At 43.4% G+C, this 22,520-nt stretch overlaps 3 protein-coding genes across 6 annotated transcripts; 2 read left to right on the forward strand and 1 right to left on the reverse strand.

The window, feature by feature from the left end:
- Positions 1–4,332: 4,332 nt before the first annotated feature.
- On the forward strand, positions 4,333–9,192 carry cldn7a (claudin 7a). Its single transcript, XM_053415701.1, has 4 exons — positions 4,333–4,555; positions 6,533–6,697; positions 8,369–8,453; positions 9,024–9,192. Exons 1-4 carry the CDS (start codon positions 4,333–4,335, stop codon positions 9,190–9,192), a joined length of 642 nt encoding a protein of 213 aa, XP_053271676.1.
- Positions 9,193–10,975: 1,783 nt separating this feature from the next.
- Positions 10,976–14,569, reverse strand: si:dkey-112a7.4 (uncharacterized). The gene is made up of 3 exons (XM_053415708.1): positions 14,248–14,569; positions 13,617–13,963; positions 10,976–12,739 (listed from the first exon to the last, which is right to left on the reverse strand). Exons 2-3 carry the CDS (start codon positions 13,795–13,797, stop codon positions 12,660–12,662), a joined length of 261 nt encoding a protein of 86 aa, XP_053271683.1. The 5' UTR covers positions 13,798–13,963; positions 14,248–14,569; the 3' UTR covers positions 10,976–12,659.
- A 1,425-nt stretch (positions 14,570–15,994) lies between these two features.
- Positions 15,995–22,038, forward strand: LOC128429858 (cornifelin homolog B). 4 transcript variants are annotated; one of them, XM_053415705.1, is made up of 5 exons: positions 16,860–17,719; positions 17,793–17,857; positions 19,204–19,321; positions 19,416–19,570; positions 21,865–22,038. In XM_053415705.1, the coding sequence occupies exons 3-5, from the start codon at positions 19,207–19,209 to the stop codon at positions 22,030–22,032; spliced, it is 438 nt and encodes a 145-aa protein (XP_053271680.1). In that variant the 5' UTR covers positions 16,860–17,719; positions 17,793–17,857; positions 19,204–19,206; the 3' UTR covers positions 22,033–22,038. The 4 variants fall into 4 exon arrangements, with proteins under 4 accessions (XP_053271682.1, XP_053271681.1, XP_053271680.1 ...); XM_053415707.1 differs by lacking the exons at positions 16,860–17,719; positions 17,793–17,857 and adding an exon at positions 15,995–16,056; XM_053415706.1 differs by lacking the exons at positions 16,860–17,719; positions 17,793–17,857 and adding an exon at positions 15,996–16,064.
- Positions 22,039–22,520: the final 482 nt, after the last annotated feature.

Raw genomic sequence — 22,520 nt, forward strand, 5'->3', positions numbered from 1 at the left:
GGAGAGCTGTGGAGGAGGAAAAGAAAGGGGGGGGGGGGGGGACCGACCTGTGAGAGGAATCTGGCAAGGCCTCATTAAGTTCAAATAGGTAACCCAGCCAGTAGGTGAGCACATTCCCATTAACTTGGCAGTGGGGATAATTTCCTCCAGGCTTATGGGTTATTACTTCCTCTCCCATTGCTGTAGCAGTATTGTTTTGCCCCAGTGTGAAGTCATGCACACTGCAGGGATAAGCCTGTTCTCTGATATGGACAATGATGGCTATTGTCTCTTGTCCCCCCCCCCCCCCCCCCTTCCACTTGCTACAGGAACAGAGCACAACAACATGTTTTCAGGGGCACTGATGCCATCCATTCTCTGAATAGAGATTTTGATGATCAGCCATAATATTTTAGGGGTGGACTCGCCACAAGGAACAAGACTGTCAAATGATGTGACTTGCTCATGCAGAAGCCACAAGTCTGTATGATACCAACTTTTATTTGCAGTGTAACATACCACATCACCCATGTCCCCATGTGAAGTCCCCGATTGGTAGAGCTCACTGTTACCATGGAAATGTTTACACCAATCACAAATATCATGTCGGCTATGGCGATTGGATGGTTGGTGTTAGATAATGTGTACCACAATGATTTCTCACAATGGGGAGGGGTGAGCACAAGAGTCCAACAGAGGGAAAATCACTACAATAAAGTTGGAAAGGGAGGATTTCCATTGGTTTAATGAATGCCTACTTCCTTTACCCTTAAAATAATGATGTTCCTTTAACTTTTCTCCAATATACTGTCTGTAAATCTAATTTGTTTTGGTCACAATTCCTATCACAGCTGGTCGAACTGGTTCCAGGTTAATATTCTTTTTATAGTTATTTCTGAAACCTCAAGACAGTAAGTTACTTTCGGAACCAGAGCTGCTCTTGAAGGACGCTCACAGTTCCGCTCCATATCCAAGCTACTGGACCTAATGGAGGAGATATATCGTCAAACGTCATTGAATAAACACCAAGTACGCAATAGTCACATCCGATTCATTCAAGTAACGTTGAAAGTCAATGATGACAATCAGTGCTTAATTTGTAAATCCCAAGGTGCCGGAACGCAAAGTACATATGACAGCGCAGGGATGACGAGACGGGCACAGGTCCCGGAACGCATAAAGAAAACGGTGCTGAAAAAAACATGCAAATGCCCACTGACAATGCTGTGGGACTTACAAGCCTTAATTTCAAATAATATCCATGGTATAAATTTTATGACAATAATTTACAATTATTTTAGGCTATACTGCACAGCACAGGCAAATGCCCACATCAACACAGGTGGGACTTACAGTCAGCAATTCATTTCTCAACATAGATCTAACTTGTAAAACATAAAAAATAAAAGTTCAAAGCTTACAATAAATCACATAAATCTTCCATTATTATTATTTAAAGATTGGCACGGAGGCCTATTAATAGACAGTAAGCTCACCATATTTAGTTGTCCAAAACACCCCACATCACGACCATGTCCGGATTCTCCTCCTCCTCCCTGTTTCGGGTTTTACTGCGTGTCTGTGACTGCTGGCGCTGTAGCTAGCTCCCGCTCCGGCTGGCGGGCAACCTGACCTGCTGCTGCCGCGGTACCGGCCTCCTGCCCTGGCTTGGCTAGCTGTCGGTGAAGCTAGCTAGCGGTTGCGGCGCTAGTCTCCTGCTACAGCTGGTTTTGCTCGTCAACATGACCGCTGCAACTGCCCTTGTCGCCGCTTGTCGAGGCTTTTCTGACTCGTTTCGAAGCGTCATGCAACTGACATGTTTGCATTGAACAAGTAACTCTTTGTTCCTCTCTGCTGCTTGCTCCCCAGAGATGCGGCAAATTTCAAAAGTTTTTGTCTGCGAAGCGGGGTGCATCAACAACAGATCTCCGAGTCTTTCAAATGACGTCGTTTTATCTTAATGAACAACATGAAATTCATGGGATTTGTTCTGTAAATTATTATATGAATATTATTGTTTTATTTTATACATTTTTTTAAATTTTTATTAATATTAACAGAGCTGCCAACTTTTCAAAAAACCTTGGAGTGAGATTTTGTCGGGGGTGACCAAAATATAGCCGCGCAAGCAGAAACACAAGTTGCAAACACAAAAATCAAATGAGATATTTATTACAAAACGTCACATCAGCGGCGGTGTGTCTTTAGCCGCCGCCGCCACCCCCGCCCTGGAGGATGTAGCGAACTTCGTCAGCGACGGACCTCTTGTCGGGGGGGGCGTGGCGGCGCCTGCCCACACTGCCTTCGCGATCGACGTATTGGCCACTTGTAAGAAATCACTTTTTTTTATGGCGTGAGAAATTGGATGTGTGTCACACGCCGAAAGCGTGAGAGTTGGCAGCTCTGTATTAATATTTTTTTCTATACGAGAGGTACCGGATCAGCCCAAATAAGTCCCGGAACACGGGCAGGCCAAAACCAAGAGGTGCCGGATCCTGTTCCGGCAGGATCCGGCACAAATTAACCCCTGATGACAATGCATCTAGCGAGGGGCATGCATCTACGGCGGCTCAAAGGCTTGTGTTCGGTGTGTTTTGACGACTTTAATGATGCACTGGTCGAGACTTTTACAAATAAAACTGAAATGTTAAAGGCAGCAAGGAATTTGCTGGGTTTACGTTTCCTTTAAATATCCTATGTTTCCTTTATTCAAGAGTAGCAGTAAGCTGAGCAATTTCAAGTTTTCTCGTTTTTACAGATATCTTACTTCAATGTAATTTCCTATTTATAGGCGACATTCCCGTGACTAGATGCGTTTTCTACATTAAAATCTCCGTGTTCTCCTCCGGCAGTTTACAGCACCTCATTATCACCTCACTGGAAACAGAGGTCGTGAATCTGCTCAGAGTTTGTCAGCAGCGTGTGATTGATGATCAGTTATAGGAGTTCAGGACTTTGTGCAGAGACGTGGAGCTGAGTTACAGCTCAGGCCTGGCTCAGGGATGACTGTATACTGTGTGTGTCTACTGTATTCTCACGCACAAACAGACACACACACAGACACACACACACACACACACACACACAAACACACACACTCACTTGTATTTTCACTTTCTTGAACATCGCAAGTGCTGTTTTTGGACAATTTCTCCAATTTCCCCTGAAATAATTCATGGGTCTTAATCAAAACTACCAGAAACATTAAGGAGACTGTTATTTATATGAGTGAGTACAAAGTGGTGCAGTTCTATTCTAGTCACCAAGGAGGTTATGTTTGTATCTGCATTTGTTTGTATGTTACCAGAATAACGCAAAAACTACTCCACCAATTTCCATGGAATTTTGCAGAGGGGTGGGGCATGACCCAAGGAAGATCTTCTTAAATTTAGGTGCAGGTCAACATCAGCAGGCGAATCCAGGGACTTTTTCGTGTTGAGATATGAATTTTTTTTAACATGTGGATTGATTTCTTCGAGAATAATTCACGAATCATTATTCCTTTTTAGGGGACTGCAAACAATAATCCATTTCAATGTATTTTAACAAGGGGTTCTGGGGCTTTGAGGAGGTATGTGCTCCTGTGCTATATAGTAAGATGGTTATGTTTACGTCTGCATGAATTTGTGTGGGGGTGGGGGGCATGACGTGAGGTAGAAGCCATTGAATTTGGATGCAGATCTGCATCCTGAAGTTTTTAACTGTTGTTAATTTCTCAACAAGAGAACCAAATAATATCAGGCATGTTTAGGGGTTGCTATTTTTGAGTGTGCGCACTTTGGTGCAAATAAAAATCTGGACCAGGTGAAGTTAAATGTGTATTTCACAAGGGGACTGTCATATAGCCTTTGTCAATGTGAATATTCAACATAGCAAACGCAAAAATAACTTGTTATATATTTAACAAATTACCCCCAAAATGCATCTTGGCACAAGAAAAGTCTTGTTTAAAAATAAAGAATTTCAAAATAAAGTCTTCTGCATGCGTTTAGAACGGCCATGAACGGTGACTACAACAACAACAACAACCTGTTGCTGTTGCTAGAAACACGTGTGGGGACATTTCCCAGCAGCAACTCCAGGGGCTCGCAGCTCCATGCATCAGCAGGCATGACAATTACACACCCACTTCACACCATCAGCCACATCTTGGAAGCCCATCCCCGACTCAAGACCCCCGGCACACACCTCGGGAGCCACACGGACACCGCATCAGCAGCATCCTTTAACGACCGTTATCAGAACTTGGGAGCGTTGCATCCGTGGAGGTCTCTAACTTGCGGAGGCTGATTCGTGCGCAGCCGCATAATTTAATTTTTTAGAGGGGGGGAAAGTTGATTTTTTTTTTTTACGATGGCCAACTCCGGTATCCAGCTGCTGGGATTCTTCCTGTCTCTCATTGGCGTCGTGGGGCTGATCATCGGGACCGTTCTGCCGCAGTGGAAGATGTCCGCCTACATCGGGGACAACATAATCACGGCTGTGGCCATGTACCAGGGACTGTGGATGTCCTGCGCCTTCCAGAGCACCGGGCAGCTCCAGTGCAAGATCTACGACTCCATCCTGCAGCTGGACAGTGAGTAGGACTCAATCTGACTTCATCTGTGCCTCCATGTGCTTACTTCTTCTTTTGTTTTATTATTTGATTCCATTAAAGTGGCGTCAAAGCGCAGAGTCTCGTCCTCCTCCTCCACCCGTCCTTCATTTAAAAGCCCCCTGTGAACCACACGGTTTTTACTGATCAGCTTCACAGCCTCAGGGTGCAATCTGCTCATCACATCCCATAATTGCCATCAACTGCTATCACCAGCAGATACAGTGTGCACATTGTCTTCTCCTCTATTAGGCGTCCTTTCATAGAGGCAGCTAAACAGGGGGGAGGTGGGAAAAAGAAGTGATGAGGGTTAAAAAGTTGAGGAAAACTCAAGGAAACCTTCCTCCCACCTGTTAAAACACAAACAAGGTGACACATGAACCAAGCAGCATTCTTCTGGATGGGCGCCGAAGAAAAAAAACTATTTTAATTTATTGCCTGTTCTTATTTCTATTTTGTGTTAAACACTCTCCGCTGCTTAAACCAGTGAATTTCCCCAGCGTGGGATCAATTATGCGGATTTTATCTTATCTTCCCAAACAACAAGCTGCAGCTCTGCTTCACCAGAATCTCTGTATTAAATAAAACACCGCGGCAATTGTTGCAAAAGATGTTGCCAAAAATAATCTGTGTCAACACGGTGGCCATGGTAACCAAACCACAGAGCGCGCAGGCATCACAACTATCTGCTGGACACAAACCATCACTATGATTTATTTTTGATTAATGACGGTTATTCAAGGAGACGTGCCCACCGGCCGGGCGGCGATAACTACGTTACACCTAATTTGCTGACTGACAATGATGGAGGTCATCAAAGTCTCTGGAGTAAATTAGAGTTCCATCTATGGACAAATACTATACTTTCTTTGCAAACATCATTTAAAACAAAAACTTTGTCGGCTGATGTATACGATCCGGCTGATGGAATCACAGCATATCTGGTGGATTCTGATTCACTGATTGCCTTATGTTGACTGAATACAGTAGGCTTATTAATGAGCTGGATAACAAACAGGAAATATGATCAAACAGCCTTTGGTGTCTGACCCTTTGTCTGTGTGAGATAATCTGATTCATACAAGGTGAAGGTACAGGGGCCTCATACATGTTCTTATGGTGCAGATTGCTGAATTCAAACAAAGTGGGGGCCCACAGCTCAGTTTTGAAGGGGTTCATTACCCATGATTGGATAAACTCAAGTCATTCAGTTGTCTGCGACTGTGCCCATCCTGCTCAGAATCTGCGTTTGCCATTTAATCCACCCTTTTGTTTCCCGTTCCCTCGGCTTTATAGAGTTCTCCCTCTTCCCTCTCTCGCTCTCTCTTCTACATCCTCTTCCCCTCAGTGTCTCTCTACCCATCCCTCAATCCCTCCCTCGCTGCTGGAGGGTTTTGTTTGTTTGGACAGGGCAGGGATGGCCTAGACTGGCACAGACTGGTTCTAGGTGGACGGAGGGTGGTGGTGGTGGTGGGGGTAGTGGGGCACCCTCGCGGTAGGTTTACAGTGTGAAGCGGGGGAGGGGGAAGGGGGGGGTGCTGACGGATGATGATCCTGGGATCCTCACAGTCATGGCAGAGCCGGCCTCCACCTCTCAAACAGCCACAGATGGGGGGGGGGGGAGACAGTGGAACACAGAGTGTTTGTGTGTGCCAATGTGTGACAGTGTGTATCCCATGGTTTCTCTTCCAGGAAAAGCTCACATTAAAGTGTCCTGAAAGGCTTCTATGAATGTAATTCACAGCCTCGGCACACACTCATAAAGCTTCTTTGATAGGACAGTTTATTAGTCATTCCTCATTGTTTTTCTACATCTCACGTTTGCACTTTGCAAACAGGATTCAATATTGGACTTGATGAGCTCCTTCCCACATTCCACTTCGCGACAGAGCACACATTTACTGTACTCCTCTTATAAAAATGATAACCATTCCCCCCCTCTTTCTCCGTCTCCCCCAGGTTCGCTTCAGGCCACTCGTGCCCTGATGATAGTTGGCATCATCGTGTCAATCGCAGGGTTGGGCGTGGCCTGCATGGGAATGAAGTGCACCACCTGTGGAGGGGCCAACAAACTGCGCAAGTCCCGCATCGCCATGACAGGGGGCATCATCCTCCTCGTGGGCGGTGAGGAGGGGCATGCTCCTTTTATTACATTTTTTACCGATAAGTTTCCACATGTAACACGGCCACTGCAGTGATCTACAGTACGTGTAAGGTTCATTTACTAACCCCTCTCAGCAAAGGGTTAAAGACAACTGGATAAGTTTAAGAGCTCATTTTATTTAATAAATAATAAAACCATGGGACACCACACTAAAATGAGGGCTAAGCATCTGAGCTTGTGGCATATTAAGCAGCAGGAGATTTTTCACAACAACACAGAAATCTCAGGGGCAGTCAGGTGAGGGGTGGAGCAACAGATTCCCACGTTATCCAGAGTTACTCCCAAGGGGCCGGTCGGAGAAACCCCTCAGAAAAGTCTGCAGCCTCTCAATTGGACGGTTGCATTCTGACACCCAGCCCCTTTCTCCAGTTCAGTGCATGTCTGAGAGCGGCTTACTTGGAGAAAAAAAGACTCTCCTTGAAATCCTGTGAACGCCAAGGGTCAGCTGCACCACAGGTCGGTTGCTTCCTCACAGTCCTCACGGTAGATATTCAACATGGCTCTTCAAGGAGCCATGTTGAACTCTGTCTTAAAACTGCGGCACATTCACCCTGGCCTGCAGAAAACATGAGGGGAACGAGGGACCTCTTTACAGATATTCACTTGAATCCTACAAGCATCCTACAGGCACACTGCATAGTTGAGGTGAGAGCCCCTTTAAATATTAATTTAGTCTCACAGTCACAGGCTGTGTCTCATGTTAACAAAATTATTTACACTTTGTATTATACCTTTTAGGAATCAAACTATGCTTGAATTCACATTTGCTCCTCGTCTCTGCTGCGAGCGCAGTGCATGATGGTACATATTGCTTGGTAGTGACCAGAAGTTGTAGAAAATTGTTCATGAGGCATCATGGGAAACAATGAGTGCACCATATAGACAATACAAAATTTCACTTAACATTCAGACACCACTAAAAAATGGTCAGCCCATGGTATAGTGGACTGTATAGTGATAAGTGAGTGATTTCGGACATAGCTAAACACACACACACACACACACACACACACACACAAAACCCCTCCCAAGCAGTGAGCCAACAACTAGTGTGAAAGTGAGCTAGATATCCACCCTGTTGCACACACTTTTTCATGTCAGGTGTGAATGTGAATTCCCCCTAAAGTTAGCAATCAAAGAAAATCATTTTGACTTATTCTCAACTCGGGCTAAGCCTCTTGTTCATACTCATCGGACCTTTCAGTGAAGCCTGTGAAGTAAAGCCTCAGACCTCGTGAACAGCTGAAATACTTGACAGTTTCATGTCTGGTTCCAGTGATGACACGGCCCCAGTTGTAAGATATTTCATCCTGACTCACCTCGCCATCACAGAGTGGCTTTGATCTCCTGGACATCACACAACATGTGGGAGGAAGTTTGATCCCGAGTCCAGACAGCTTTCCTCCCACTCCTCTGCCCCGGCCCCCCAGAGGTCACAAGACTGAATGAGACCACTTCTCTCCGGATTCAAACCAAAGGGTCAAACTGGCTCTGAAGAGACCAGGAACACTGAAAGCTAACTGTGCTGTAGTCCATAGCTACCTGGTGACTACAAAGGGGAATTAAAAGTATGTCTGATCTTTCAGGATTGGACGACGGACTGATTGACGGTTGACTTTCTCTCCTCTCAGGGCTTTGTGCCATCGTAGCGTGCTCCTGGTTTGCTCATAATGTGATCCGGGCTTTCTACAACCCATACACTCCTGTCAACACCAAGTGAGTAACCAGTAACTGTATATACAGAAGATAATTACCACGATCACATCCGTCTGTGAAATATGAAGCTACACACAACTGACGGGTATCTTAGCTTAGTTTAAAGATTACAATAACAATGCGTGTTAAAACTAATTGCTTGACTCATAAAGAAAGTTCCATATATACATATCTATATACTTTACAGATATAGACGTGAGATCCAACATTTTGCAGATAGAAAACAAGTATTATCCAAAATGCTGAACTATTCCTTTAAGTTTGAATGTATTGTACAGACACTATAATGTTGTATGTACTTTACTGCATTTGTTACTATACTTCACATATTGTCATATGATGATAAATTGTTTTTTAACAGATTAATCAGAACAGTCGTTACAATAATAGTTTATAGATAAATTAATCAGGGATCAACACAATATATAATTGATATAATGTAGATAATGATAATGTAAAACACTTGAGGGACCAGATTGAATAAATAGGTTACTCTTCATACTCTTCCTGTATAAGTATAATTTTTTCAACGTAGCATCGCTCTTTCTTTTCTCGCCTCATCTCCGACAGGTTCGAGTTCGGCGCAGCCATCTTCATCGCGTGGGGGGGCTCCCTCCTGGACGTCCTCGGCGGGGCCATGATGGCCGCCTCCTGTCCGAGAAAGAAGCAGGTCTCCAAATATCCGTCCATGGCCAGCTCCCGCTCCGGTGCGCAGAGCGGCACGAAGGAATACGTCTGAGAGCGCCCCCTGTCCTCTTCTCTGCGGTGGGACTCAGACAAAGAAGCCCCCCCACCCCCATCAACACCCCCACCTTGATGCAGCATCGGCGAGGAGTCAAACTGAAGTTGTGAATCACAGATGCAAAGCGTTACAAAAATGGGACATTTATTTTCCTTTCCTTTCAGGCCTTTGATAACAACCCCCCCCCCCCCCCCAATTATCACTCAGCAGTCCAACTTATTCCAACGAACAATGTCTCACACCCCGTGCACACATTCCACAATTGTTTACAAGTGGGCCTCGCAAACACATTATAATTGGATCCCCTGACTTAATAGACAACCCTCAGGGTGGAAACTCCTGTAGCCTAAAGCGTGGATTGCGGCCAACCATTGCACGTCCGTGTCAGACCCAGCGTGTATTAGCGGTTGCCATGTAATTGAAAGTAATCAATTCCAGTTTGGTGTTTGGGCTGTGAATCAGGAGAGGGGGGTGGGGGGGTCTGTACAACAGAGGTGCAGGCTGACAATGCAGTGTTTTATATTAACCGGTGGTGGTTCTAAAATAGCTTTTTGCGCTGAGCAGGGTGCGACTTCACACACGGGGCTCACTCTGTTGGGTGAGCGTAGCACACAGGCCTTTTTTTACGACAACACTCACTACACTACACTACACTACACTACAGGCCCCACACCTCTTCATACCGGTATGTTACAAACCCGGCTCAGCGACAAAATATTTCATCGCGCAGTCACAGAATCCATATTTGCCACCATGGGAATAAATTGCCTCTATTTATTTTGTAGGTTTTTTTGGCTCATGTGTAGATTTACATAATCGGTAGTTCACTGTGGCCCTTTTTTGTAGCTGTCATGTGTTTGTTAAGACGTGTTGTGCTCTGAACAGTGTCTGCTGTTTTTTTAATGTCATAGTTTTATACTCTTGGCTCATCCATTAGGTAATGGTGTCATGCAAAAAAAGGAATGAAAGAACATTTTTAACATGTACAACAGAACTTATATAATAAAGACATTGCAACATTGGTACTCGAGTTGTGGTCAAACTGTGATTCACTAGAATGACACTCAGTAGAGAAATACCTCTGCTAAAACCCGAAAATCCCCTTGTGAAAAGATAAATTAATTTCTCTATATCTGGATTTGTGTTTTGGACTTCACCAAATTGCACACCCTATTAATAAAGTTCTTTTAAGCTTTTTTAAATAAAGATCCATGAATTATTCTCAGAGATATTGCCCTGTTTCGCAATGTTAAAGAAAGTTATTCAGATCCAAACAAATGGCATCTTCCTTGGGTCATAACCCACATCTCCCCTAATTTCATAATATTCAGCAAAGTAGTCTTTGTGTAAACCTGATCATAAACAGACACATGCAGACAAAAGATTATCTCCTTGGGGGAAGTATCACAAATTTCCTTCTGGTAGAATTAAGAGAATGATTTCAAAATCACCTTGCATTAAATTATTTGGCTTGCTGCAAATTGCCTTGGCTGAAGGCGGTAAGTTCTTTTTTTCATTTACTTTCATTTCACAGAAATTCACCCTATTATTTTTGTTTTTAATTCAGTGTCAATGCTACAGAATGCAGTAAATTAAAAATTTTTAAAGTATGAATCAAAAAATTAAAGTTGGAATATGTAAATTAATATAAAGGGAAATGGTAGATTTTTACTGGATAATTAAATTGGTTAATGGTCTTGAAAACATTTGATTCTATGATAAGGTAGCAGATGTGATAGTTGTGTGATAGTAAAAAGAATCATAACACAAAAATTACAAGTCAGGTAGATGCATTTTTAAGTATCAATCACTGCATTTCGCTGTTTCAGAACACAACGGACAAAAGTGCATCAGAACAACAGAGAGAAAAAAAACTTGCAAATCAGCCATGTTTAAGTACATTCACTTAACATAACACAAAATTGCAAAGATACCACGAAGATTTGTCTTTATATATTTCGCGAGATCGCTTCACGAGACGTCGGCCGGTTCCATGCAAACGGCGGCCGCGAAAAAATCCTGAACGACGACCTCCGAGTCGGAGAAGAAGCTGAGTGAGTAGAACGCAGCGCTTCCGCCACGCAAAGTGAACTAGTAACAATTCCACAGTCAACCAAGTAACGCGACATCAGCCTGATCCTTTACAGACATTATGTCACTCCGAGGTCCACTGCAATCACCATTTAAAAATATAAATCAAGGTTGAGATTGTCTCAGCAACACGAGCTAATCCTAGGCTGCTTGCTGTCAGGATCCCATACAGCAATTGTAAAGCGACGGTTGACCTAATCTTCAAACAGTCAACCTGAACCTGCAATTCCCTATGACGCCCAGTAGGAGCAGCTCAACAATCATCTGTTGTAAATATATTACATATAATTTGGCATCCGGCTATTTTTTTTCTTCCAAACATTGAGGAATTTCCATGACCTGTTATCACATAGGTGCAGCCGACTACTGGGAAACCCCGGCGTCGGAAACAAAAACACAACCTTGTGTTGTTGTTTGTGATATTTAACCGCTGAGTCTGCAGATCCAGCTCCAGCGACTCAGCGCCATCTAAAAAGAGCCAAAACTGTGGCGTGGTCTGAAACCCTGCCCACACACAGCTAGCCCTTGGCAGCAGGAGAACCGGTCACTGATGCTTTGCACAGACTCCATGCATAGAATTCTGCAACATGTCACTGCACATAACAGGCATTCCCACAAAGTGCACCATTTGGAAAACATAGTAAAATCTCAAGTCGCACGGGAACGGATAAGCAGTATCCGTCCAGAAGCGAGAACGAAGAAGCCATAACAACACGAGAAAGTGTCTCAGTTGGTTTAAATAATTAGCAGTAGTCGTTTTCTTCTTCTTCTTCTTCATCTTTTATAAATAGCGAGCTTTCATCCACTGGAAAAATAGTACAGCGCTTGCATCAGTGTGAGAGTAGAGAAGGATAGTCATTGCACAACCAAAGCTTAATGTTTTACCTGCGTGATACACATTAACAGGCGTGTGTTACCCCCCCCCCCCCCCCCGCCGTACAAATCAGTAACCCCGGCCGGTGAACATTCAGGCGAGACGCCGCTCGTCCTCTCACCGGCCTGCTCAGTGCAACTTTAGAAATGTAGCCCTTTTTCTGAGAAGCTCTGAAAAAAATATACACGCTCTCCTCCACATCCCACTCATAATCCTGATAGTCTATATGTGTGTGTGTTTGTGTGTGTGCGGATGCAATACAATTACTTCACAGTATGACCAAAGTTAAATAAACACTATATACAATCAGAGGCTTCGGCCGGCGCTAAACGAGCCGCTCTTTGTGCCGCGCTGAGCCATCAGACACTTCCAGTAGGACACTTGACGCGATCGAGGCCAAGATCGGCCGACGTGGAGGTTTGGAGTCTCTCCCGCTGAGGTGGGTGGGGGGGGGCTGCTTCACTCTTTTTTTCTTTTTTTTGGCACTTCGCGGTGAAGTTTAGGAGATGGGAGAGAGGGAGACGGGACACTGCCCGTTGTTGTTCATGATGTCGTCCACGTCTTCGTCGTCCAAATCCACTGAGGAGGGAAAAAGGTCGAAAGGTCAGCGAGGGGCGACTCTGCGGGACCAAGAGTCAAACAGGAGCGTAGATACAGTGAATCTATTTGATCCACATTAAGACATCAAGCCTGCTTTAGTTTCACATTAATCAACATATACCTGATATACATTTTCTACTTTAACTCTCAGAGAGAAGAGAAAATGGAGAATGACGCTTCCAAAGAACTATTGCTTGGAAGATTTTACAATTTTCAAATTACAATAAGGGTTTAGAGATGACATTTATGTGATACCTGCACACCCTTGGCTGTATTATTAACATTGCAATATTCTTCTTCATCTTCAAAAAAAGAAGAAATCCAACTTCTATCTTCAATCTTAATCCCTGGGAATAGGCAGCTCGTGGAAGTACGTTTCAAATGTGTTCTCCTCTAAATGGTCTGTTCGTTTCTGCAGCAAACGTTGCATATGCAAAAAATAACTGAATAAAACTGTGTGTATTTGATGTTCTGTGGTTTGATTATAATCTGCGGAGAGCATTAGGAGGGAGGTTCAAGAAAATGGAATAGAATAACAATGCTTATAATACAGATCCTATAACTATATTAATAATCTAACGACTGTGACAATAAATGTATTAGTAAAGTAATGCTCTAATCTTTACAACAATAATCTTACAAATTAAGGGGGGGATTCTGAGAAAAAAACAATGAATAATCAAGAAAATTAAAAATTAAAAAAGAGAAAAGAACGAATGAAAAACAGGTCTATTGATACTTATCGTTGTTATTTATAATAACATTCTATATGTGTGCAGCTGCTGAACTCATCTTGTGTATCTTATATAAAGCTGCAGTCTCCGGCACCTGTCCAACCCAAAGGGACCTCACTCACCTTTCTTGGACCGACCGATCTGGCCCAGTTTGGGCGCCCTCTGTCCGAGTCTCTGCGGGTTGGACCCGCCGCCATGCCCGTTGACCTGGGGGTGTCCCGGGTTGTACTGGCCTGCCGCGCCGGGCTGCCGGGGCGGCCCAGCGGGCGGGATGAGCTCGGGGATACCTGAAGCTCCGTACATCTCCGCCGCACGGCTCCTCTCCTGATCGGCCGCTAGATGTCCTCCCACTCCAGGCGTCGCTGCGTCGTGTCTGTGGAGCCGCTCACTTCCGCAATGGCATCGAACAACGAATGTATGGACAGCACGACAACCCGCTGGGGAGCGAGAGGGAGAAAGTCCTCCGTGCCTGTGAATGGAAGCAAACACGTCCGTCACAAATGGCGCTCCTGCGTCAGGGGGCTCGGTGGCCGCTGCGCACCAACACTTGTTTACATTGAAATAAACGATGTGTGCTTTCCTCGAACAGGTGAAGCCAATGTTTCCCTGACATTCACAGCAGCGCGGCGCCACAGTAACGTGTCCACGGTTAAAAACCCCTTTTCTTCCCCCGCTGACAAAAACAGCTGCACCCGATCGCTTCCTGTCGGGTCCTTAACAAAACGCAGTTAAACGTGATAAACACGACCTCACCTCTTTCTCGCTGAGGCCGCAGTTCAGAGCTGGATCCGCCAAACGCTGCTCGGAGAACTGTGTTGTTGTTTATCGGAGCTCTCTCGCTCTCTCTCTCTCTCTCTCTCTCTCGCTCTGTCTCGCTCGCTCTCTCTCTCTCTCCTGGCACCACACCGAGGAAGCGTCGATTTAAAGGGACCTCTCGTCGTGTTCTCGGCCTCGGGGATTTCCTCGCATTGTGTCCTGACTCACGGCGGCATGTGCACGTCACCGCCGGGGCTGATGATAGCGACAGTGCTGACACCTCGGGTTATTGCAGCGGAGGTGTGCCAAAGTTTTTGGAAGGCGCGCCGCGTAATTACGCACCGGCGGTCATGCGCGAGAGTGACTTCGGCGTCAGCCAATGAGAAGCGTGACTGGATTATCCCCTCCCACCCCCCAAGCATACATAATCCATGTGCGTCTTCATGTAAAATGCCGCTCAAGTTCCCACACTTTAAATAATAACCAGAAACTTATTTTATAAAGCTTTCTTTTTTTTAACAAAGCTAAAGCAGAACCATGACTAGCGACAATCAACGATAATCAGGTCGTAAAACAGAGGGGAATCAAATGAAGTTGTACGTAATATATGTCAAGCATAAATAAAAACATAACTACTTTGAAAGGAGATTTAAAAGACGAAAACGATCTTGCTTCTCTTATCTCAGTAGGAGACACAGAATATAAACCGAAGCATCATCGAACTCAAGGTCATACTGTCAATTTTCCAAACCCACATATTACTGATGATTTAACAAAATATTTAGGTTTCAAAAAGCTGTTTATAGGAGGGCGATGAATTTGGAAAAACTAAATGCAACAATAATTCAGAGAAAGTTACTATATGAATCATCAATCATAAATCATCGTAAACAGTGCATTCATATTGGTATTTGGGATTGTTTTTGTTATTCTTTATAGTCAAAAGTTGTAACATATATAAGGCATTAACTTGGTATTTATACCCCTGACAGTCTGACAAGCATGGATTCCTTTATATTGGGCGCCAAATAGGGGCCACGTTTTGCACAAAGGGGCCAAGTATATGTCCGACGTCCATTCACAATTCCTGGTTTAATAAGGTACATATTTGAGTCACTCCTTGTTTACTGTTAGCTCTATAGCTTTGATTCATAGGCACTCATCATTGAACCCTTTTAAAAAATTGTGACAAACTGTCATATTTATTATAAGTTTTGTCAGTAAGTGACTATTCTTTTTTTCAAGCCTTCTGACAGGACACAGGAAATTTAGGGGCCAAACTTATTTTTAAGTTGGGGCCAGTGCCCCCCTGGTCCCACCCCTGGAATTTAGCCCAGGAGACATTCAAATTTCTTGTAGTTCAGATCACTAACTAGAACATTTTTTAACTATTGCATAAAAATAAATGCAAATGCTTTATATACAAATCAAATTGAGAATGATTTTAGTCTCAGTTTTAAAACATTGATCGATAAAAAGTTAAACCCGCTGAAAGAGCTCCAAATATAAAACATATTATGACTGAAACCCATGCAGAGTTGAGACATTATCAAAACAAAATCCCACTGATCAGCCTGCAGATCAGGCTCTTTCCATATTTTACAACATTTATTTAAGCAGCAGTGTCTGATTTGTAAAATATAAACTTTGACACACCGCTCTGTTAATAATAAGTCAATCTCTGCGGGGGGGTCAGACTGTAAATGGTTGACGGGTAAGTCGTTATTTTTCCACATAGAGGACATCTTGTTATTTTCCGCTGTGTGCAGCTTTATCGGACAGATTTCGTGTAACCAAAAAGCAAAGGTACAGGGGTGAGTCAGATATTTGGGTTAAACATTTTCCACAGTGATGCTATAACCCATGAGAGAGATTGATGACAGGGGCAGACGAGTACAATGCCCATTCTAAACCTGCCTGTTCTGTTCCAAACCGATCCTGGACCTCTCAGGACCAGTGCTTATATAGTGTCATTCATTGAGGACGTTGGAAACAATGGCTGATGCTGATGCAGACGCCTGTGCTGGTGATTCAAATGGCTCAGGACGACCTAGGCAATGAAACTCTGGAGACAAGAAGCCTCTACTGAATATTGCATTTCTGTGATTAGTGTGTGTGCTGCTCCTAGTATCACCTCTCATAGCTACACCACCTAACTTAGCTTTTTATAGCAAGCAAGAAACACATCCGGAAAAGTTGTGAGTTCTTTGTGAATTAGTCGTGGGAACAGGAATATGTGGTGAATACATACACTGATACTTTGTTGTCAAAAAATTTAAGTGAAGACAATGTTGCATCTTTTGAATCTTTGTATTTTCTCCCTTTGTCTTATATCCCTGTATATACATGATGATTATTATTTTACATTGTTAATAACCAGGTCCTGCTGTCACTGATATCGACTTTCTACATACAAAGAATGTCACCTGTGTTGATCTCCTGTGTGATCCCTGGTGTCAGCTTCAGCCCCTATGGAAGGGGCTTTTCTTGATATAGGTCGGATTCCCTCCACCAGGCCGTTCTCTTGTTTTGTTCACACACAAACATTCATCAGATATCCAAGTGGAGGTTATTATTTTATGGTGCTTCAGTGATGAAAACCCTTGCTCAAGGTGCAATTTCTGTTTCTTATACAACGCTTATAAATGTATAAAAGAAAAGGAAGGTAAATAACACTTAAAGAGACACCCATCCATAATATAATATAATATGATATCTGAAGGATCATCAATGTCTCAACCGCTTACAATGGATTAACTTTTTTTGCTGCTGCAGTTAACATTTTCAGGAGGTATCCGACATTTCCTTCTCTTATTTCTGGTATAGTTGACTTTCATGTCAAAGGGGTTTGATTCCCATTAAGCTGTTGCATGATTCTCCAAAATACCCAGGATATACTAAATGAGGTGCATGTCTTATATTTGTATTTCTCATACATCACTATGAACATTATAATAGGATTTATCCTGGTAATAAGCCGAAAGTCCTAATGAACCTAACACAGCTCTTCCATTTGAAATTCAATGATTTTTGGAAGAAAAGGACATTCTGTGATGACTAAGTGGTTTTTTTTTTTGTAGCTTGACAGTTTTGGGTCTCCAGCTGAATAACTCTCAAATCAAAACACTCTTCTTTTCCACTGACCTCTGTAGGTAAGCAAATAGCTTGACTGAAACTCCTGGTGTCAGGGATTCCTTGTTAGTCATCAGCTAATCTCTCACTCTGAGGATCCAAAACATTGTAGGTCAGCAGTCAGGGGAACAGAGCACCTTGTTTTTGCCATCTTATCTAACGGCTCCATATTTACACCCAAAACACTGCAGTCAAGCAAAGAGTGCACATACACACACACACACATGAAAGTCAAACTGAGAAGGCAGTTGGACAGGAAAAAGTGAAACACAGTTGATAACAAAACCGTCCTGTACTTGCTCCTCCAAGGATCTTTGGAAACTAAACTCTTAGACGGGTAAGTCATCTATTCTTTATCTAAACAACCCTGGTTGACTTTTATCCTTATTGAGATTTCACTCTATCTTCAGAGGTGGTGTAAATCATTCTGCTGACTGCAGCAGGTTGGATCAGAGCCATACTGAGAGAGTAAAAGGTCAGTTATCCTTTACTCTGAGTTTGAGCTGACGGGGGGGCGTGGAAGCTTGTTCTTACTAAACAGCTCACTGGAGGGACGCTCTTCTCTTTTCCCAGTTTCCTGTAGATCAGGGGTTTTCAACTGGTTTTGTCCCAGGGACCACAATTCTGACTAGAAAGTAATCCGCAGCCCACTGATGTGCCTACGTGTGAGTGTGTGTGTGCTTGCAAGTGGAGAGAAGGAAGTTTTAACATTTGGCTTTCCATGTTGGTTGTGTGTGTGTGTAGAGCTCTCTTAAGAAATTGTTTCTCAACCAGCGAACGTGGTAAAGTTCACTGTTATTGCAATTAATGGTTTTGGCTATTATGCCAATTTATTTTTCTTATTACAAAGTATTTGTTTTTCGCTCTTTTGTTTTATTTAATATTTTCATTATTAATTCTGCCCTTTTGGGCCTTCTTTTTGGGAAAATAAAAATTTCAATCATACAAACTACATCTCCAAGACCTCCTGAGAGTTTTTCTACCTAGCTCAACCACTCTTTTACATCTACCTTTAACACACATGCACAGGGGGAAACTACTGACAGTTTCTAGCCCCGAGCCGGTTTCAAGGTTCCCCTCATCACCTTTATATTATTTTAGACATATTTTTCTTATTTTAAATATTATTCACGATATTCAAGATTAATCTGGAAATGTGTTGAAATATCAAAGCAAATTTCACGGACCCCATGCAATGCCGTCGCGGACCACCAGGGGGCCGCGTACCCCTGGTTGAAAACCCCTGCAGATGATCAGTCACAGTCATTTTGAGTTCTCTCTAACTGTGGTTGACTGAGGAGCTGTAGCTGTAGATATAGAGACTTCATATCATAGACCTCTCATATAAGGACTATTTACTAGAAGGGCACTGAGTAGAGCACATATCAATATCAATAATAATTATTAACATGATTATTTTATCTTTATTATTAATAATAATAATATTTACTAGCTATATCATTGCTTTATAAATGCAATGCAATATGCCAATGAATGAACTTGCACTTTCTTTTTAGATTTTAGAACTTTAACTTAAAATAATATGTTTTTAATGGTGTAGCTGTTGGATACATCACTCATCACCGCATCACCGTCACTCACCCTAAACCTGTTCTTTAGGTTGTTGAAAGCCAACCACAGAAAACATGATTCATGCTTTAGTCAGCAGGAACAGACGCTGCAGGAAAACAAATTAACGGTGTTGGCAGTAAAGAGTAACCATTACTGATGTGTTGTTGACTGTGTTGGGGCATGTTTGCATGATAAAAAAAAGGTACATAGCAAGCCTCCATTATTCTTTTATCTATTTATTTGTGGCAGTGGATGGACAGTTCAGGTATGTCTCGACGGGCAGTCCAGGTCCAGCCGGAGAGCAGGGTTCATGAGGCAGGTCAGTGGAGCACCGGCCTGTGTGAGTGCCATAAAGACATAGGGGACTGTAAGTACTCAGCATCACACATGTTTGTGGATTCACTCTATATCTGACCATCAGCGCCGAGTAACAGGTGTCAAATTTTTGTGTGTACTTTCAGGCTGCTTTGCCCTGTGCTGCCTCCCAGTATTCACTTGCAAGGTGACCAGTGCGGTGGGGGCGTGTCCCTGCCTGCCTCTGCTGGACTGTATTGGCTGTGTGCCGCCGGCCTCTCTCGCAATGAGGGCTTCTGTCAGGGAACGATATGGTATACAGGTAATGAATAATAATAATAATAACATGATGAGGTACAAGTTAAAAAAAATGCATAATTTTTTGCCTCATGAACTGGATTGTTGGACACTGTTTTTCAGAAGCAATTGGGAAACTAAAATTCCACTTGTCCCCAAGGCCCACCAGTCCCCTTCAATTTAGTCCAGCAGCACCAAACTTCACAGACTCACAGAGAGTCCCCTAATTATTCTGGATTTGTTTTCCATCAAAATCCACTGATCTGGATCTTGAATAGGGGCAAAACTTACAGGGAATAGAAAATGGTCTGGCTGGGCTACTCAAGGAAAAGAGAGCATATTCTCTGATGTAGTGTTTACCAGTAGGCCTACTGGAGAGCCTTTTTCCTGATTTTATCCCCTGAATTGGTTGCTCCGGACTATTTCAGTTTCAATACATTGGTAATTTAATGTTCTATACGCATGGTGATGTAAAACTCCAGGTTGGTTTATACAGCCTGCAGCACTCTATTGATCTGTTTATTGTGAGCATAGAAGACCCATGTTCTCGCCCTGTGGAAAATGTGATCAAAACATGTACTATGCCGTGTGTGCAGTTGTTTTCTGCTGCAGTTATTAATTCGGTTTTCCTTCAACATGTGGTACATCTCAAACATGTGTTTCCCTGGGATGTTTTCCTGTTTCTCGCAGTTCCGTGAGAAACAGGAAAATCCGGGCACCAACTTGAACCACATTGTGTCTGGACCTCAATAACAAAGAGCTGCTGGGGCTTTGAAAAATTGCCACTGTCGCTTTGATAATAACACGTTTCAGTGATGCAAGTGATGACTGGGCATTGCTTTAGTGATGCAAACAGTGATTTGAATCTGTGTGGTGACAACAGATGAAACTAAGACTGAGGATGCAGTGAAACCAGGACATTAAATTAAAATATCTGCCCAAGAACTATAAATAACTTAATGAATATACAGCAAGGTGTTGTGGTAACCTTTAAGAAGCTGCCCAGGCTTCCCGGCCCATGCTTCTGTGTGCATGTGCCACAGACATCAGCTCTCCACCACCAATCACTGCACATCCACATGCAAACAGCACTTATCGAGGCCAAGATGCTAGTTTGACGTCGGACTAACCAGCTTTCGGGGCAGTGGAGATAAGGCAGGAGGTGGGGGCGATCGGAGGCCAGGCAGGCGGCGGCTGGAGCGCTGCCATGTTAGAAGGAGGTGGTTGGTAATGTTGGCTCCTCTGGAGGCGGAGTGGGCCGTGGGCCGCTGTCAATACTGCCAGAGAATGAGCTACAGGAAGATGCCAGATTAGTTCTTATTGAAACAAGTCCCAGCATGTAGGTTGTTTATAAGCCAAGGCAACAATTCTCCAGTATAGCGTGTGTGTATCAGGACACGTGTTAAACGGACCGCAGCTCTTTGGATCTGCGATGAAAGTCCTGGATCTTCTTACTCTGAAAATTCTGTTATCCTTCTGTGTCACCTGAACTCTATAGTGACCTCATGCTGCACTCTGCTTGATCTCTGTTCATCCTTTGTTCTAGGAACTCAGCTGACTGATAAGAAGCCTTATCATACATGACCCTATTTCCTCTCCAACACATTTAGCAGGCAGCCTATAAGTCACACATTTACTGACTATATGTTCCAACCACAGAACAATACATTCACACACTCACACCCCTGCTTTTTTTTTTTGGTCAGGGCGTAACCCACACAGACATCTCACTCACAGCATCCACCTCGCCTGTGTGATCCTTTCTGCAGAAAGCTTTCGCAAATAAACTTACATATGTTAGTTTTGGACTCAGCAGAGATATAAGTAATAATAGGCGAATATCAGCTGATAGTGCTGACTCATGCCTTCTTGCTGAGGCGCTACGACTTCATGGATTCTTCAACCCCTCACCCACCAGCGTTTCCATCTTGACGTCTCTCGCATGATCTGCATCGCGGCTCCTGTTGCCAAGAGCAAAGACTTGGGTGCAAGACACTCTTTACTGTGTCACTGACAAACACACATTCCATAAAATACCTCACTTCTTCATGCACTTTGTTTGTAGCGTATTTACTTAATTCGTCGATCTTTTTATTGTAAAGGAATGTAGTAAATTGATGACACATTTTTAAGAGTAATTGAAACTTAAATGAATACTGTTTAATACTAAGGATGCTCATGAGTGCCGCAGGGAAATGAAACACTCCACTGCATTGTACATCAGCGAAAAAACTGTCTTTCTATGCACCTAAATGCAAATGTTCACCTTTTGTTCGAGCCTCCCACCTGTGTTCAGGCCTCTCTGTGCGTGTCTTACAGGGGAGTGTGTGGAGCGACTGCCTGTACGGATGCTGCTGCTATCCACTATCCTGGCTCCAGATCTCAAGAGAGCTGAAAAGGAGAGCAGCTTCCCACGCCTCCTCCTCCTCCTCCTCATCGGCCAGATACACGGCTCTGACCCCCCTGCAGGGGGCGCACTTGGTCTAGACACATCCACCACTTTTCTGCAGCAGTCCTCTAGAGCCCAGGAGTTGATTTAATCACACTTCCTTCAGTCTGCAGCCGCTCCCTGTTACCTCGGAGAATTCAGCAGGGACACAATGTGTCCCAGAGAGAGGAAAGCTCCGTTTGTCCAAAGATGAAGTAAAAGAACTGTGATGAAAGTCAAGCAGGGGTCATTATGCAAGTTGGCTTGTTTTTTTTCCGATCAGATTATTTTGGTGGTGGAAAGTATTCAAGTACATTTACTAAAGTAGTTAAATACTTTAGTCTTGAATCGTATTTAATGCAATATTTTCACTTTGTTCATATCAATTGTAGGCTAATGTTAGTATCATGACATTTACCACACTGAGCAATAGTTAACTACATTTACAATCAGGATTTTACACACCCATGTGACATTTATATATAAACATACAATTTATTGTTTCAGCTCAATCTTTTGACTTCTTAAAAAATAATCTCAATAATTT

Source organism: Pleuronectes platessa, chromosome 23, assembly GCF_947347685.1.
Source record: "Pleuronectes platessa chromosome 23, fPlePla1.1, whole genome shotgun sequence".
Taxonomy (NCBI): domain Eukaryota; kingdom Metazoa; phylum Chordata; class Actinopteri; order Pleuronectiformes; family Pleuronectidae; genus Pleuronectes; species Pleuronectes platessa.

Bases quoted from the DNA above. Each gene is read 5' to 3' on its own strand.
- cldn7a (XM_053415701.1), top strand. From the start codon at position 4,333: ATGGCCAACTCCGGTATCCAGCTGCTGGGATTCTTCCTGTCTCTCATT. The intron at 6,698-8,368 runs GTGAGGAGGGGC...CTCTCCTCTCAG, and splicing joins CATCATCCTCCTCGTGGGCG to GGCTTTGTGCCATCGTAGCG. The intron at 8,454-9,023 runs GTGAGTAACCAG...CATCTCCGACAG, and splicing joins TACACTCCTGTCAACACCAA to GTTCGAGTTCGGCGCAGCCA.
- si:dkey-112a7.4 (XM_053415708.1), bottom strand. From the start codon at position 13,797: ATGTACGGAGCTTCAGGTATCCCCGAGCTCATCCCGCCCGCTGGGCCG. The intron at 12,740-13,616 runs GTGAGTGAGGTC...TTCCCTCCTCAG, and splicing joins GATCGGTCGGTCCAAGAAAG to TGGATTTGGACGACGAAGAC.
- LOC128429858 (XM_053415707.1), top strand. From the start codon at position 19,207: ATGGACAGTTCAGGTATGTCTCGACGGGCAGTCCAGGTCCAGCCGGAG. The intron at 19,322-19,415 runs GTAAGTACTCAG...GTGTACTTTCAG, and splicing joins CCATAAAGACATAGGGGACT to GCTGCTTTGCCCTGTGCTGC. The intron at 19,571-21,864 runs GTAATGAATAAT...CGTGTCTTACAG, and splicing joins GGGAACGATATGGTATACAG to GGGAGTGTGTGGAGCGACTG.